This window comes from Eurosta solidaginis, chromosome 4 (genome assembly GCF_040869045.1).
Source record: "Eurosta solidaginis isolate ZX-2024a chromosome 4, ASM4086904v1, whole genome shotgun sequence".
NCBI classification, from domain to species: domain Eukaryota; kingdom Metazoa; phylum Arthropoda; class Insecta; order Diptera; family Tephritidae; genus Eurosta; species Eurosta solidaginis.
This window is the reverse complement of record NC_090322.1, coordinates 111984662-112000523: the sequence shown is the minus strand read 5'-3', so window position 1 is coordinate 112000523 and position 15862 is coordinate 111984662. Positions and strand designations below refer to the sequence as shown.

At 38.5% G+C, this 15862-nt stretch overlaps 2 protein-coding genes across 36 annotated transcripts in view; one reads left to right on the top strand and one right to left on the bottom strand.

Annotated features, from left to right (window-relative positions):
- Positions 1-15862, bottom strand: part of Nadsyn (NAD synthetase) — a 1223365-nt gene that overhangs the window by 698434 nt on the left and 509069 nt on the right. For 8 of the 10 annotated variants that reach the window (XM_067782501.1, XM_067782503.1, XM_067782511.1 and 5 more), the window contains one exon: positions 5924-6005. The exons of 1 other annotated variant lie outside the window; for it this stretch is intronic. The gene's annotated coding sequence lies outside the window, so the exon portion shown is untranslated. Of the gene's footprint in view, positions 1-5781; positions 5803-5923; positions 6006-15862 lie in introns of those variants that run through there. One more of the 10 variants, XM_067782510.1, reaches the window with a different exon arrangement.
- The window catches only part of Nna1 (Nna1 carboxypeptidase), a 725779-nt gene that overhangs the window by 247052 nt on the left and 462865 nt on the right, over positions 1-15862 (top strand). For all 26 annotated transcript variants that reach the window (XR_010952781.1, XR_010952783.1, XR_010952782.1 and 23 more), the window contains one exon: positions 5179-5337. Coding sequence is in view for 22 of the 26 variants with exons in the window: in XM_067782491.1 (XP_067638592.1) it covers positions 5179-5337 (159 nt within the window). In the remaining 4 variants the exon portion in view is untranslated. The remainder of the gene's footprint in view (positions 1-5178; positions 5338-15862) is intronic.

The following is a 15862-nucleotide window of genomic DNA, read 5'->3' as shown; positions in this document are numbered from 1 at the left end:
AATTTTCGACATGAACAATAAATGGCCTAAACAGTTTTAAACGAGTAGAAAATAGTGTAACGCGCCGGACGCCGCCGCCGCCGCGCCAATATTTTTGACATTCGGCGGCGGCGTGCGAAAACCGACCCTAATCGGCGGCGGCGGCGGCGTTTATCGGCGGCGTATATCTCTACTCTGCACCCAGTAGACCTGTCATTTCTCAAGAGGGAAAAGTCGCAAAGAGCATGCCCTGAATTCGGGATATCTGCTTTAAACCAGGTCTCAGTTACACAAACATCAATTTCCCTTTTTTTAAAAGTTTTATTAAATGTATGACTCAAATAGTCGAGTTTGGCCACCGTCAAACTGCGAGCATTAAAATGACAGATATTTAAACCTCGGTGATAATCCCATACTAACTTAAGTGCCACCCTAAGACTTTCCTTGTTAGTGTGTACGCTACTGTCATTGTCCAAACCGAGAGCAAATAAGAGATGCTTGTAAGTTGGCAGTTTTTAAGGGAAGCTGTAGACTAAGGAAAGAGGTGAGAAGAATAGTAAAAGAAAGCACCGTAAATACGTTTTTCCTCTTGAAAATATACATAAATATAGTTTAAATAATAACACTAGATCTTTGCTCATGTAGCTGCTGCAATGCAATCAATGGTTGTTGTATCATACACTCTCACGGCTTCAGCATTTGGATGCTTTCTCACATAAACATGCCCATGTATTGAAAATGCGCTCACCAAGCGCTTTTGTTTTTTCAGCTGTGATGCGTGATACATAACATTCCTGTTCTTTTTCGTCAAGCATTCATGCATCACCTATAACATCGCGGAGAACAAGCTCTTTCCTCCCAGTTTTAAATGCTCTGCTGATTGCTTTAAATAGCATTGAACGATCATAGGCAGAATTTAATTTGTAAATAATAGGGGAGTGATTATTGTTGGCTTTATTTTTGCGCGTACGAAAAGCTGAGCGAATGGAAAGCGGAGTCAAATTTATGTTGGTGCACAGCTGTGAGAACATCGCTGTTAGGTTTACGTCACTTTGCTGTTGTACGCCAAACACAATAACATCTGTCAACACCAACGCATTTTCAAACTCATCAACTTGTTCACAAAGAGTTTGGATGTTTGTTGTTCCCTTAACATTTTCGCAATTAAGTTTCTCAAGCTTGCTAACTCGGTCATCCAAATTCCTTATATCTGTTTTCATATTTTTCAACTCATCAGCAACATCAGAAATTCTTTGCGTCAGTCGCTCGTCGCTCTCCTTCAGCTTCACTCAGCTTCACGAGAATGCTGTTCATGGCATCTTCCACTTGTTTTTCAATTCTCTTTAACAAACTCATCGCTGTCGAACTGTTAACTTCCAACACTAGATTTGTTCTTGTGCTGATTTTTGTTGCGCGGATAGAATATTGCGCGCACTTTTTCTTGGTGGTGTCATGTTTTAATTTTGATTTTTTGTTTGCTTTATAAAAATTAATGCGTGATGAGCAGTACTTGTGAGCGTTTGCACAAATTACTATTACTTGAATTAAAAGACCGGGAATTACGATTTAAAAGCACGAACTTCCGCAGCACTACAAAACACGTCTGCCCACAGTGACATTTGATATATGATTATATGATTCGAGGATAAAAAACGCTAAGAAAGATAGGGACCTAAATGTAAAGAAACAAACTAACTTCAGTGCAAAATTTTAACGAAATATCGAGAAGCACTAACACAATGATAAAATTGGTTGATCAATAACATTATTTGAAATCCTTTAAGAAGCAGGGAGTATCAGAACTAAGGGAAAGGAGTTTGCTACTAGGAAGACAAGGATCACCATATCTCTACGAACTTTTCATGGTAGAAAATGTTTAGTGAATTAGAACGAATAATTGAGGCTACGAAAAATGTTATCTAGTTCCTATTTACGTTAAAACAACGGATGCTACTTTTTTCCTTCCATTGTCACCAAAGTGGATAGCAAAGGTTGATAAAAAGCTCCTTTTATGGTAAATTATCTATTCTAGAGACTTAATGACAACTTTTACATGTCATCTTAGAGCACTATATCCAAGAAATAAAAACCAAGATGGATCAAATTAATGTTTGACACCTTCTATAGCAGCACATAAGGTCAGCTTAATTATGACCCAATTTGATCTCTGAAACTTTCAACAGATCTACAGCAGGATTGTACCTATAGAAAAGTATAATTGATCAGTTCATTAAAAAGAAGAGAATCTTCCGAATTTCCCAGTGTTGCGCATAATGGAATGGTACTTGGTTAATGCTATGCACAACATCTCCAAATAAGCTTGAGTTGCCATTAATTTTGGATGGGATAACGGTTGTACGTAATGACATAAAGGTATCAAGATCGATTCCTTATATAAAAATTATCAGCATCGAAATATATTTTAGATTACGTCCGCCATCTGTTAACACGATAACTTGAGTAAAAATTGAGATATCTTTACAAAACATGGTGTTCCGGCTTATCTGAAACCAGAACATATTGGTATTGAAAATGGTAGAAATCGAACAATTATCTCGCCCACTTTTCGATATCGAAAATTTGGAAAAATGGAAAAAATAATTAATAATTGATTACCAAAGGCCGATAATGTGATGAAACTTGATACGTGAAATTCTTGAAAATGGGCGTGGCACCGCCCACATTTATAAGAAATTTTAATAATTTTGCGACCCGAAAATCAAAAGACTTTGAAGATATCAAGTTGAATCTGGTATGGAGGTTGTCCTTGCTATTACATATGTGACCTGGAATCATGAAACGACCCTATTGTGCGAAAACAAGTTTTCGAGAAAAACGCGTTTAAAGTTTTTGTTTAGCTTGACTCTGTGTAGCGGCTGGCCGTTGTGAACGAATTTTGTAATTAAGCTACAAGCTTGAAACTTGGAATATAGTTCAGAACCCGATGACAATGCAATAATAAGAAAAAAACTCCGATAGGTGGCGCATGGATCAAAATATTTCAAGTAATCGTATTTGTGGTCCGATTTGGCTTTAAATGCGATTTATGAAAAATCTAAGAAAGATAAATGCGGTTTGTTCCATTGGAAAGAGCGTTAAATTTCCCAACGCATTTTACGACCACGCCCACTTAAAAAAAAATCAATACCAAATAACAGATAAAGTGAGGAAACTGCTTGATATGTGTTTGACTTTATGACGAAATACTGAAATTAGGCTAAATTTTGGTATATAGGCGTATCTAATTAAATGCCATTGAAGATATCATGTGGACATGTGGCAGAAGTATATAACTAAATTATACTGATATTTCACCTCGGAAGTGATTTTGTGGAGTGGAGTACAAGAATTGAACTTTTTTTAAATGTACGATTTAGTAGAAAACAATGTAAATATGTATAAATATGGTTCTCGGTTCCACAATTAGTTTATTTACTATATTTTTATTTTTTTGTAATAAATACAGTGTAGAAGTAAAATCGATTGATATAAAGTTATTTTTCGTAAAGATATACATAAGTTAAAAATGAGGCCAACACGCCTATTAGTGTGAATAAGCTGACGACGCACTTTCCCACGATCTGCGCTGGATGCAATAACAAATAATACTTAAATTAATCAAAGCTTTAGGCCTAGCGTTAGCAATTAGAACAATTATTAATTCAATTTGTATTTGGTATTCATTGGCGATAGATGGTTTATATATTTTTTTAAACCCAATTTGAGTTGTTTTAATATATTTGCAGGCTACGATGGGTCCTGCGAGGACGGCCCGCTCTTTAGCTTTTTGAGTACCTGACTACCTAGCCTCTTAACTTATATTTGCTCTATTATATTCATCTACAGCTCTTTTAAAAATCTTTTACACAAAAGTGTGCGTGGTCCAAGTTTTTTGAACTACATATGTATGACCAATAATATCTGAAAAATTGATTTAGGCAGAAGTGTGCGATGCCACGCCCATTCTGAAAAGTTTAAAAAATTTAAATTAGAAGGTTGTATTTTAAAATACGCATGAAATATGGCTATTGTAACTGCATCATTTGCGGAATAATCACGTTTTTGGTGTTTTCCATAATTTTATAATCTGTGGCATTTTTTTAAAGTAACCTAACTCGATCTCTGACTAAATAATCATCGTCTGATTTCGCTGATATTAAACAGCGATGTGAGATGAGTGCCAAAGAACCCAAAATTTTCAGTTAATCTCTCCACATTACTGTCAATGCCATAAGCCGTACAAAAATTGACAAATTCTAACGCAAAAAATTGATTTAGGCAGAAGTGTGCGATGCCACGCCCATTCTGAAAAGTTTAAAAAATTTAAATTAGAAGGTTGTATTTTAAAATACGCATGAAATATGGCTATTGTAACTGCATCATTTGCGGAATAATCACGTTTTTGGTGTTTTCCATAATTTTATAATCTGTGGCATTTTTTTAAAGTAACCTAACTCGATCTCTGACTAAATAATCATCGTCTGATTTCGTTGATATTAAACAGCGATGTGAGATGAGTGCCAAAGAACCAAAAATTTTCAGTCAATCTCTCCACATTACTGTCAATGCCATAAGCCGTACAAAAATTGACAAATTCTAACGCAATTTGGTAATAAAATTATTTTAAGAGAGTTTACACACAACTTAATCTACAATAAAGCGTCAATCGTCTACGCTTTTACATATATTCCATCCCTGGGAACTACATATTTTCTGTCAAATTTTCACGTTACTCTTTTATTTTGAGCATCCAATTAGAGATTACACTGTAGAGGTGGAACTTTTTCTATAGAAAATATCCGCATTTCTAAAATTTGTTCATAGTTACCGATTATCGAGAGGAAAATTTTAAATGGGAAATCTAGTTATATAATTAACGATTAGGAGTTAAGTACGAAAATGAAGAGAATCTCGTTACATGTAAACTAGGTCTAACTGTTTTTTATAAGCTTTCATATCTTTTAATCCTCGTGAAATTTCTCTGGGAGCATCATGTTCAGTTTCGCCCGAACTTGGTCTTCTTTATTTTTTTTTCTTGTTGCTTTTAAGTAATGCATAACCCAGGTTTCGTGTGACACAATATGTTTTTGATGCCACATTTTCTATGTGCACACTTTTCTTCGTGTTACATTTTTATAAATTTTTATTCATTGGTTGATTTTAATTTTCCCTTAATTTCTATGTTTTTATTTTTTACAGTTCTCATTTGAAAGCTGTAAATTTAAGGTGCAGCGCAGTAAAGAGGGTACAGGCCGCATTGTGGTTTGGATGCTGGGCATCACAAATAGTTACACAATTGAGGCATCCTTTGGCGGGTCATCTTTGGGCTCACGGAAGGGCACTCACTTTCATACAGCGGTAAGTATTAAATATAAGTTGCATAATTTTAAATTAAAGCTTAAACATGATGAACATCCTTGCAACGATTATTATTGATGGCGCAAACTTCCTAAGTACAGAAACCTGGTAATTACTTAAAGGAAGTAGCTACATACATTTTGAATCCACCTCTGTCTTAAATTTAATCATATCCTTTTATATGGTTGTACCCGGCATTAATTCTGTAGCATTCAGCAGGTATTAGACTGGATTAACATAGGGGTTGTGAGTTTGGAGATCGATAAAAGAAACATTTTCTGTTAAAATTACTTAATACTTTTTATAAATAAGGTGGAGTGCAACGAAATTTTGCCCACAAAATGATAAACTAACCCTACTGTTTTTATTATTAAGAGATTTTTTTTTCAGTTTATGTCATTTTAGTTTGTAATGAATTATTAAATAAGTTATAAGCAAACATACTTGGCTGTATTCCTATAAATCGGTTTTGCTGAATATTTTTCTTCTTTCTGCGCTAGAGGACTGACCATAGCTGTATGTAGTCCAATTTATTTCTATCTAACAAAAAATAAGCTTGAAGCAACACTAGGCCGCCATTAAGTACCTTATATGTTTTTCGCAATGTAATCTGCAATCGCATACATAAGAGGCACATACGAAGGTAATATTGTCCTCACCTCGTTTGTCTGAAAAATAAAGAAAAAGCAAAAACACATTAAAGAAACGAAATATCTCAGGGATGTAAATCAATCTATCCCAATCAAAAAAGCGATACCTTAAATCTTTTTTTTAATGAAGAAACGGGTCGACTACGTTCAAAAAGTCGTCCATATATCGGAATAACTGTTAAAATGGTCCAATCTCAGCGAAATCACTAATGAAATCAGGACAAAATTTTAAAAGCGTAGCCAGCGTTGAACTGGCCGAGGGCCGCCTATACAGAATGGTGTTTCAGGCGGAAATGCGTTTAACGCAGAAATACTGTGACAGGTGTAGCCGCCCCTGGATCGACTAAGGGTTATTTTTTAGAAGCGCAGGCGAGTGCCGCTAATGCAAAAGGGTGTTTGAAGCAGAATGGCGTTTAACGCGGAAATACTGTGACGGGTGTAACCGACCTTGGATCGGCTGAGGGTTATGTTTTAGAAACGCAAGAGAAGGCTGCTTATGCAGAAAGGTGTTTAAAGCAGAAATACTGTGACGGATGTAGCCGACCTTGGATCGGCTCGGGGTTATTTTTTAAAAACACTGGCGAAAGCAACCTATGCAGAAAGGTGTTTAAAGCTGAAGTGCGTTTAACGCCTTGGATCGGCTAAGGCAAAGACTGATCGAAGAGTAAAGATGTTGCAGGCGCAAACTTCGGTGGAAAGCAGCGGAGCGTAACAAAATTCTAGTAGGTCACTTCCTCCACACCACAAACTTTAACACAAGTTTTCACATAATTTAAGCACAAAAAATACGCTGATAGTAGTCTTTGAGTGTAAAAATGTAAATTCTGAACAGATTAGCTGAATAAAAAGTGTACAAATAATTGTTAAATAACAAATACAGACAGTGGTAGTTTAACAAATTCTGCTGTGGTAAGTGGTGAATGTGACATACTAGAATTTTGTGAAGCTTCACACTATTTTTCGTCCCTGCAACATCTTTACTCTTCGATCAATCTTTGGCTAAGGGTTATTTTTTAGAAGCGCAGACAGGTATTTAAAGCAGAAATACTGAGACGAGCGTCCCCGGCCTTGGATCGGCTAAGGACTACTTTTAAGAAGCGTAGGCGAAGGTCGCCTATGCAGAAATGTGTTTAAAGCAGAAGATCGTTTAACGCAGAAATGCTGTGAATGACCTTGCCGGTGTTGGATTAGCTAAGGGTTATTTTTTTCAATAGGCCAAAATTTGTAGACATAGTAGACTTATGATATATTATAAGAAAGCTAATTTTTCGGGAGTATCCGTAACCACGTTTACATTATGCACATTAGGGTGGGTCGATTTTTTAACCGATATCTCGCCATCGATTTTTCGATAGGATTTCGGTTCGGGGAAAAAAGTTCCACTACGCATACCCAAAAAAATAATTTTCGAGCCTGCGAAATTTCATTTTTTTGGCTTTTTTTCGACTTTGACTTTTTAGGTATTTTTCATGACCTACTAAACAAATTTTCATATGTATACCCTGTCTGTTTGACGCATCATCAAATCATAAACAAATAAAAAAAAAACCGATTTATAACACTTACCAGTATGGAGTAAAAATGATCTGATGGGTAAAACCAATCGGATGGGCAAGGATCCAATTCGTTAGCACCAATGGAACACCGCTTTGCAACGTTTTGGCTATGCAGCTGACTTCACGTTCGCAAATTATAAAACACTCATCTCTACTTTTTTCGCTGGATACATACAATACAATTTTCAAACTACTTAAGCTTTGTACTTAAATTATAAATCTAAAATTAAAGTTATTTATACAATAATAATTGTAAACCCAAAAAGGTCTGAGTTTTAGTTAATTTATTGGAAAACGAAGAAGATCGAAAAGTTTTCAGCGACCATATCATACTACGACAGTAAATTTATCTACAATCCACTGTAATTGCCACCAAAAGGTAGGGTGCTCCAGTATTTACCGGAAAATCTCAATCGGACTTTGTTCCTGCAATCCACGTAAGTGATAATATAACATTCATATTAGTGAAGTTCAATATTGCATTGAACAAGCTGGTCCTTCGAGCCTGATCTCTTGATCAGGCTATTCTAATAGAAGCAACGGTTCCTGTTGATAAATTAGTTCCCCCAAAATGGCCGAAGTCAGGTCCCTCGAGTCCAAAGTCCAATTACAACAAAATTGTTTTCAATTATTAAAAATCGCCGCTGAGCCTATATTAAAGGCCTCTGTAGCGGAGTTAACCAAAATTAAAGTTCAAGCGCGCCTTGACCACCTGGAAAAAACTTGGGAAAGAATTGAACGTAAACACGAATCAATATATGCATTAAAATTTGAGGGTATAAAAGATAACGATTACATAACCAACAACGTGTTCGCTAGTATGTACGAAGCTTCCGATCAACAAAAGGTATTTTTATTAGAAAAGCTTGCTGATTTCAACGCAGCAAATCCACACGACGGATCTGTCCTCGCCGAAACTTCCTTAGTAGCCCCTGCCTTATCCACCCGATCAAGATTACCTGAATTGGTTCTTCCCACGTTCGATGGAAACTTCAGAAATTGGAGATCTTTCAGCGATATGTATACTTCACTTGTCGGGTCGAGTACGATTCTCGACAATGTCACAAAGTTACAGTATCTTAAGCGAAGTTTATCCGGGGAAGCAGCGCGTCTGCTAGCCACCTTCGCAATCACTTCTGATAACTTCGTTCCCGCATGGAATAAATTAGTTGCACGCTATGAGAACAAACGTTTTCTTATTGAAACTCAACTTGAAGCCTTATTTACGCTTAAAAAGCTCCCGCAGCCGTCTGCAAAGGGGTTACAAGGGTTGCTCTCAACTGTCTCCGAAACCCTGTCCGCTCTGAAAGCTCTTGGAGCTCCTGTCGACTCTTGGGACATCATGATTGTCCACTTGGTGACTCGGTGCCTCGACTCAACCACACGTCAAGCATGGGCGCTTGATCAAGGTGCATCCGCAACCCCAACTGACCTTTCAGCTCTCACCAAGTTCATCGAAGCTCGTGCGGCTACACTGGAAACCATTGATCGTCATGACTCCGTTAAGTCTCAAAATAGTAACAAGGCGAAACGTCATGCCACAACCTCGTCAACTTCATCATCGCGATGTTGTTTGTGCTCCGAGAACCACAAGTTAATTAAATGCCCAACCTTTGAACGAAAATCTCCTACTGAACGCAGAGATTTCGTTAAATCGAAGCAACTCTGTTTTAATTGCTTAGGCCCTCACGTGTTAAAGGATTGCTCGGCAAAAAGAACCTGCCGTAAGTGTAAACAACGCCACAATACCTTGTTACACATCGTTTTATCAAAACCCACCAAATCGACTGTCAACCACGTGACAGCAGATTCTGATGACTTACAATCATCAACCGTTCAATCGAGTGATTTGCAATCAAACAGTAGTGAGGAAGCTGCTGTCGTCAACCATGCCACCGCAGGAGCTTATAAATGTCTTGTTAGCAACTCCACTCCTAGAAATTCAAGTTGAGCACGTGCATCACATAGCGCGCGCATTGATTGATCCAAGCTCCGAACTGTCATTTATCAGTGAAAGAATGGTTCAGCTTCTTCGATTGAAGCGTACAGCGGCCGCAATGAGCTTTCTTGGCGTAGGCGCTTCCCATGTTTCCACCACTCGCGGAGTAGTATTTGTCAACTTAAATCCATTAGCGACAGAACGATACGCGTGTACTGTTACTGCGTTCATTTTACCTAAGCTTACTGCATTTTTACCGTCGAGAGAATATAAATCCACAGAATGGGCTCACCTTGAAGGGTTACAACTTGCTGACCCAACATTTAACACTCCTGGCAAAATTGATATGATTCTAGGCGCTGACGTCTACTCCGAAATCTTACAAAACGGTCTTCGGAAAGGTCCAATACATACTCCGCTCGCACAGGCTACAGTCTTTGGCTGGATTCTTTCTGGATCAATCGCAGAAAATACAGCAATGCCTTCAGCCCGTATTCATTATTGCTCGCATGATAACGAAATAAATAATCTCATTCGAAGGTTTTGGCAACAGGAGGAGGTTACCACCCTAAGATCTAAGTTGACACCAGAAGAGGACGCGTGCGAAACGCATTTCCAAAGGACGCACACACGCACCGAAACTGGACAGTACGTTGTCCGATTACCTCTGAAACAATTCGTTTCAGCATTAGGGGATTCACGATCAAACGCAGTTCGTATCCTTTTTTCCGTAAATGGACGACTGAACGCCAACCCGGAATACGCCCGAATGTATACCGAATTTTTGAGCGACAACAAAACCAGTCTTCACATGTCCAAAGTCCCTGATGGCTACGTACCTAAATCAATCATATAATATTTGCCTCATCATGGTGTGCTCTGACCATCTAGTACGACTACTAAACTACGAGTTTTTTTAATGGTTCAGCTCGAACAATGAGCGGCAAGTCACTCAACGACATAGTTTACACCGCGGAAAAACTCCAAACTGATCTTACCGATGTTTTACATTATTTTCGTAGTTACAAATACGTGGTCTCGGCTGATGTTAAAGAAATATATCGTCGCGTCTTGGTTCACCAGGATGATTGGGCTTTACAGAGAATACTATGGTTGTCAAATGGGAAGTTAGTCGAATACCATCTCCGCACCGTAACTTATGGTCAAGCATGTGCACCCTTCTTAGCCCTAAGAGCATTTAAGCAGCTTGTTATTGACGATGGACATCGATTTCTACTAGCGACTCCAATGCTATCACTCGGTCGATACGCAGACGACGAATTCGGTGGAGCTGACACTATACAGGAGTGCATCGAATTGGTCAACCAAGTTATACAACTTTGCAACGCTGGTCAATTTCACCTTCAGAAATGGAGTACCAATTAACCGAAGATCCTCACACATCTGGAGCCCAACCTCTTGGCTACTGAAACCAACATCAAGTTTGATTCAACAAAAATTATTCGAAGTCTCGGCTTAAGCTGGAATCCCGAGTCTGACAGCTTTCATTTTTATAACAACTTTATTCCTATTAAGACCATTACAAAACGTAACGTCTTATCCAAGATTGCGCAAATATTTGATCCTCTGGGATTCATTTCTCCGATATTCGTCACTGCAAAAATTCTCATGCAAAATCTCTGGCTTCACAAGCTTGAATGGGATCAACAACTCCCTGATTCGTTACAAAACTCTTGGAAGGATTTTGAGTCTAGCCTCCAAGACTTGCACATTATCACAATTCCTCGGCATCTAGGTCTTGCTAAATCTGCTTTAGTCGAAATGCATGGCTTTTCTGACGCATCACTAGCAGCCATGAGCGCAGTCGTCTATATATATATATATAGTTTTACATGAGGAAAACATTACGGTGAGTTTGGTTCAAGCAAAGACCAAACTAACTCCTAATTCCAGAATGTCAATTCCTCGTCTTGAGCTCACCGCAGCAGTCCTGCTCACTCGACTAACACTTATTGATGCGTTCAATCTATCATCGGCCTCTGTCTGGCTTTGGACTGATTCATCAGTTACCCTCACTTGGCTCACGAACCATCCCTCAAAATTGAGGGACTTTGTAGCAAATCGAGTGAGCTTCGTTCAAGAAAGGCTACCAACGGCAAGTTGGAGGTTTGTTCCGGGTAAGGAAAACCCCGCGGATTGTGCATCACGTGGTATGACGCCTCATCAATTGCATTCACACGAACTCTGGTGGCACGGTGCCCAGTGCCTTAAGTTGGATAGCTCGGTTTGACCGACGAATAAATTCACTCAATCCCAACAAGCAGAAACAGAAGCAAGGAAAAGGAAAGACAAATCCACATTTCACAACAAAACAGATGATTCCGAATCAGTATTACTCGACTACTATTCGGACTTAACCAAATTATTTCGCGACACCTCATGGTGTTTTCGATTCGCGAACAAGGCTCGCCGATTCCCAATGATCAACGATGACAAATGGCTATCAGTTGCAGAAATGCAGGATTCTTTACAATTTTGGATAAAATTCGTCCAGCAGATTGCTTTGAAGGAAGAAATAAAGCTTCTAGCTAAAACCAAAACCACGGTTGCAAAAACTTCTAGTTCCATTCGTAACCTCAATCCATTTGTGGACTCTGGTGGCTTTCTTCGAGTTGGGGGACGCCTCGAAAACTCCGCATTACCATATGACGCGAAACATCCATATATTTTACCACGAAAGTCTAACTTAGCTAAGCTGATTATTCTAGACACCCATTTTCGCACGCCCCATGGAGGCACAAGTTCCACGCTCGCCTTACTCCGACAACGGTTCTGGATCTTGGGCGGCCGTGCAGCGGTACGAGAATCAATTCTTTGCTGCATCGTATGTGCTCGATATCGTGCTGAACGCCAGCAACAACTTATGGGACAACTCCCGTCGTCAAGAGTCAATAGCGCTCGTTTGTTCCAGCATACCGGGGTGGACTATGCCGGTCCATTCACTTTAAAAGAACGTCGCGGTCGCATTCGCACTACATATAAGGCATATGCTACTCTCTTTATTTGTTCGGCTACCTCATACATACATCTGGAACTAGTGACTGATTATACAGCTGAAGCTTTCATTGCAGCCTACAAATGGTTTTCCGGAATCTACGGTTTAAGCAAAACACTAACTAGTGATCAAGGAACGAACTTTATTGGCGCTGACAAAGAACTTAAAGAACTTTTCAGTTCAGCATCAAGCGAGATGTCTCGCCTATCTCATTTATTATCAAAGGATGGAACCCAATGGCGTTTTAATCCATCATCTGCTCCGGCGGTCACTGGGAAGCCGGAGTAAAGTCAATAAAACATTACTTGAAACGCGTCATGAAGAGCTATTTATTTTCATTTGAAGAGTTTACAACAGCCTTACGACAAATTCAAGCTGTACTCAACTCTCGACCCCTGTGCAGAATTGCGGATAATCCTGACGATATGAACTACCTAACAACAGGTCACTTTTTCGTTGGTGGACCCATTGCCAGTTTACCTGAGCCGAGTTTAACTCAGGTGCCTCAATCTCGCCTTTCACATTGGCAACTAACAAAGCGGCTAACCGAACAATTCTGGGAAAAATGGCAAAAGGATTACTTGCAGCAACTACAATCGCGTTACAAATGGCAACTGCCCACAACCTCCATTCAAGTTGGTTCAATTGTCCTTCTCATCGACGAAAGATACCCTCCATCGAAATTGCCATTAGGGAAGGTCATAAAACTACATCCCGGTAGCGACGGGTTAACCCGAGTAATTAAGCGCCAAATACACGACACGAACATTTCCGCGAACATTCCCGTTATGTCATGTTTCTGCGACCTTTTCTGTCGTGTATGGTGGTGTTTGCCAGTTCGCGCAAATGTTCGCCAAAAATCAAAATATTTTAATTTTTGGCGAACATTTGCGCGAACTGTTCGTGCGTGTATGTCGAAATAGCTCATAATCGTAGTAATTTCTGAACGGAACAGACGTGCGCGGAAAAGTAAAATGGACAATAAAAAATTTCTGAGTGAATTTATTGAAATGTATAAATTTTTTTTACGCTTAATTGCCACAGCGAGCAATATTGCTGCAGCACAATTGTTGTCCGTATTCATCGCTGTCTGAAAGAGAACTAATGTTCGGCCAAAAGTTCGTATGGTGTATGGCCAAAGCTGCGAACAAGATTGCGGAATGTTCGCGGAAATGTTCGTGTCGTGTATTTGGCGCTTTACCGTCAAAACCGCAATCACAACTCTGGATCGTCCTATAAATAAACTATGCTTACTTCCTAATCCTGTGAATCAAACAGAAGAGTCTGACATTCAACCTAAAGAAAAACGACACAACTTAATTTCGCCTTTTTCGCAACTATGCATTTGCCCCTTTACTTGGTGCAACGCGGGGAGTATGTTTGACGCATTATCAAATCATCAACAAATAAAAAAACCCGATTTATAACACTTACCAGTATGGAGTAAAAATGATCTGATGGGTAAAACGAATCGGATGGGCAAGGATCCAATTCGTTAGCACCAATGGAACACCGCTTTGCAACGTTTTGGCTATGCAGCTGACTTTACGTTCGCAAATTATAAAACACTCATCTCTACTTTTTTCGCTGGATACATACAATACAATATTCAAACTACTTAAGCTTTGTACTTAAATTATAAAACTAAAATTAAAGTTATTTATACAATAATAATTGTAAACCCAAAAAGGTCTGAGTTTTAGTTTTTTTATTGGAAAACGAAGACGATCGAAAAGGTTTCAGCGACCATATCATACCACGACAGTAAATTTATCTACAATCCACTGTAATTGCCACCAAAAAGTAGGGTGCTCCAGTATTTACCGGAAAATCTCAATCGGACTTTGTTCCTGTCACCCACGTAAGTGATAATATAACATTCATATTAGTGAAGTTCAATATTGCATTGAACACTGTCCGAACAAAAAATGTCCGCTAAAAACGTTGTCGGTAAAGGTTTGGTTTCCTCCAAAAGCGGTACCGCTATGTTACGACCGCTAAAGAGTGGCCGGTATACTTACCGTTTCTAGCTGTTACGGCAGACGAGTTGAAAAAGTTAATTTTACATTTTTGCATGTTTTTTTTTAGTTTTTTTTATAATTTTTCTTTTAATAAACTCACAACAAAAAAATTTCAATTCAAAAATGTTGTTTATTTTATAAATAATTTGAAATATTTGACAAAATATTCACCGCTTTGACAATAGCGGTGGGAAAAACGGTGATGAACGAGTTTCTACCGTCATGACGGCAGGGTTGTTTTATGCCCAGCCGCTATATTACGTTACCGTGAACTTCACCGTCTTCTTAGTTTCCACATAATTACATTTACATTGCAATATTTTTGACAACGTACTCTACCGCTATGTAACGGCCGCTATATAGCGGCACAGTTTTTGAAAAAAAAAAAATATATTTTTTTACATTGTATACATGAAAATTTTACAATCAAATGAAAATTTTTTAGTAGGTCATGAAAAAACCTTAAAAAACAGAGTCGAAAAAAAGTCAAAAAATGAAATTTCACAGACTCGAAAATAATTTTTTTAGTAGGTCATGAGAAAAACCTTAAAAATCAAAGTCCAAAAAGTCCAAAAAATTTAATTTCGCAGACTCGAAAATTATTTTTTTGGACATGCGTAGTGGAACTTTTTTTCCTGAGCCCAAATCCTATCGAAAAATCGATGGCGCGATATCGGTTAATAAATCAACCCACCCTAATGTACATAATGTAAACCTGGTTCTGGCTACTCCCAAAAAAATTAGCTAATTTAGGATTGTAAACGTTTTGAAATCCGCGACCTATTGTGGCGGAAGTTTGACCTTCTGCACATTTCAGCAGATCCTACAGCAGGATTGTGTCTAAAAATGTCTGAATTATAAAAGAAAATTCACAAAACTTACCAGAATTGCGCCCAAATGAGCGGTACTGGCTGGGTTAATGACAGGCATAACATGTCAAAGTATGTTTGAGAAGTCCATACCAAAGTGAGTTTAACAACGTGTGATTGACAGTCTTGTATGAGACTATTATATCTAACAAATTTAAGCAAATGATTTAACCCTATGGGTTGCATGCAGAGTGTGCATCCTTACAAAACGGCACAATTCAATTGTATATTATTCGACTTTACGATGCACGCCTTCAAATACAAAATAATAAAATACTTGGCGAATCTCGAATTTTTTTTTGTGTTTTGTATTTGTGCGACACAATATTACACAAAACTCTTAGTATGCATTGAAATGCACAAAACAGGCAACTTGGTGTGCCAGCACAAATGCACGCACAAATGCACGCACAATTCCTGCACAACTCGAAGGATTTTTGCGTTTCACTACGCAGGCAGTCAGGATTAGAATTT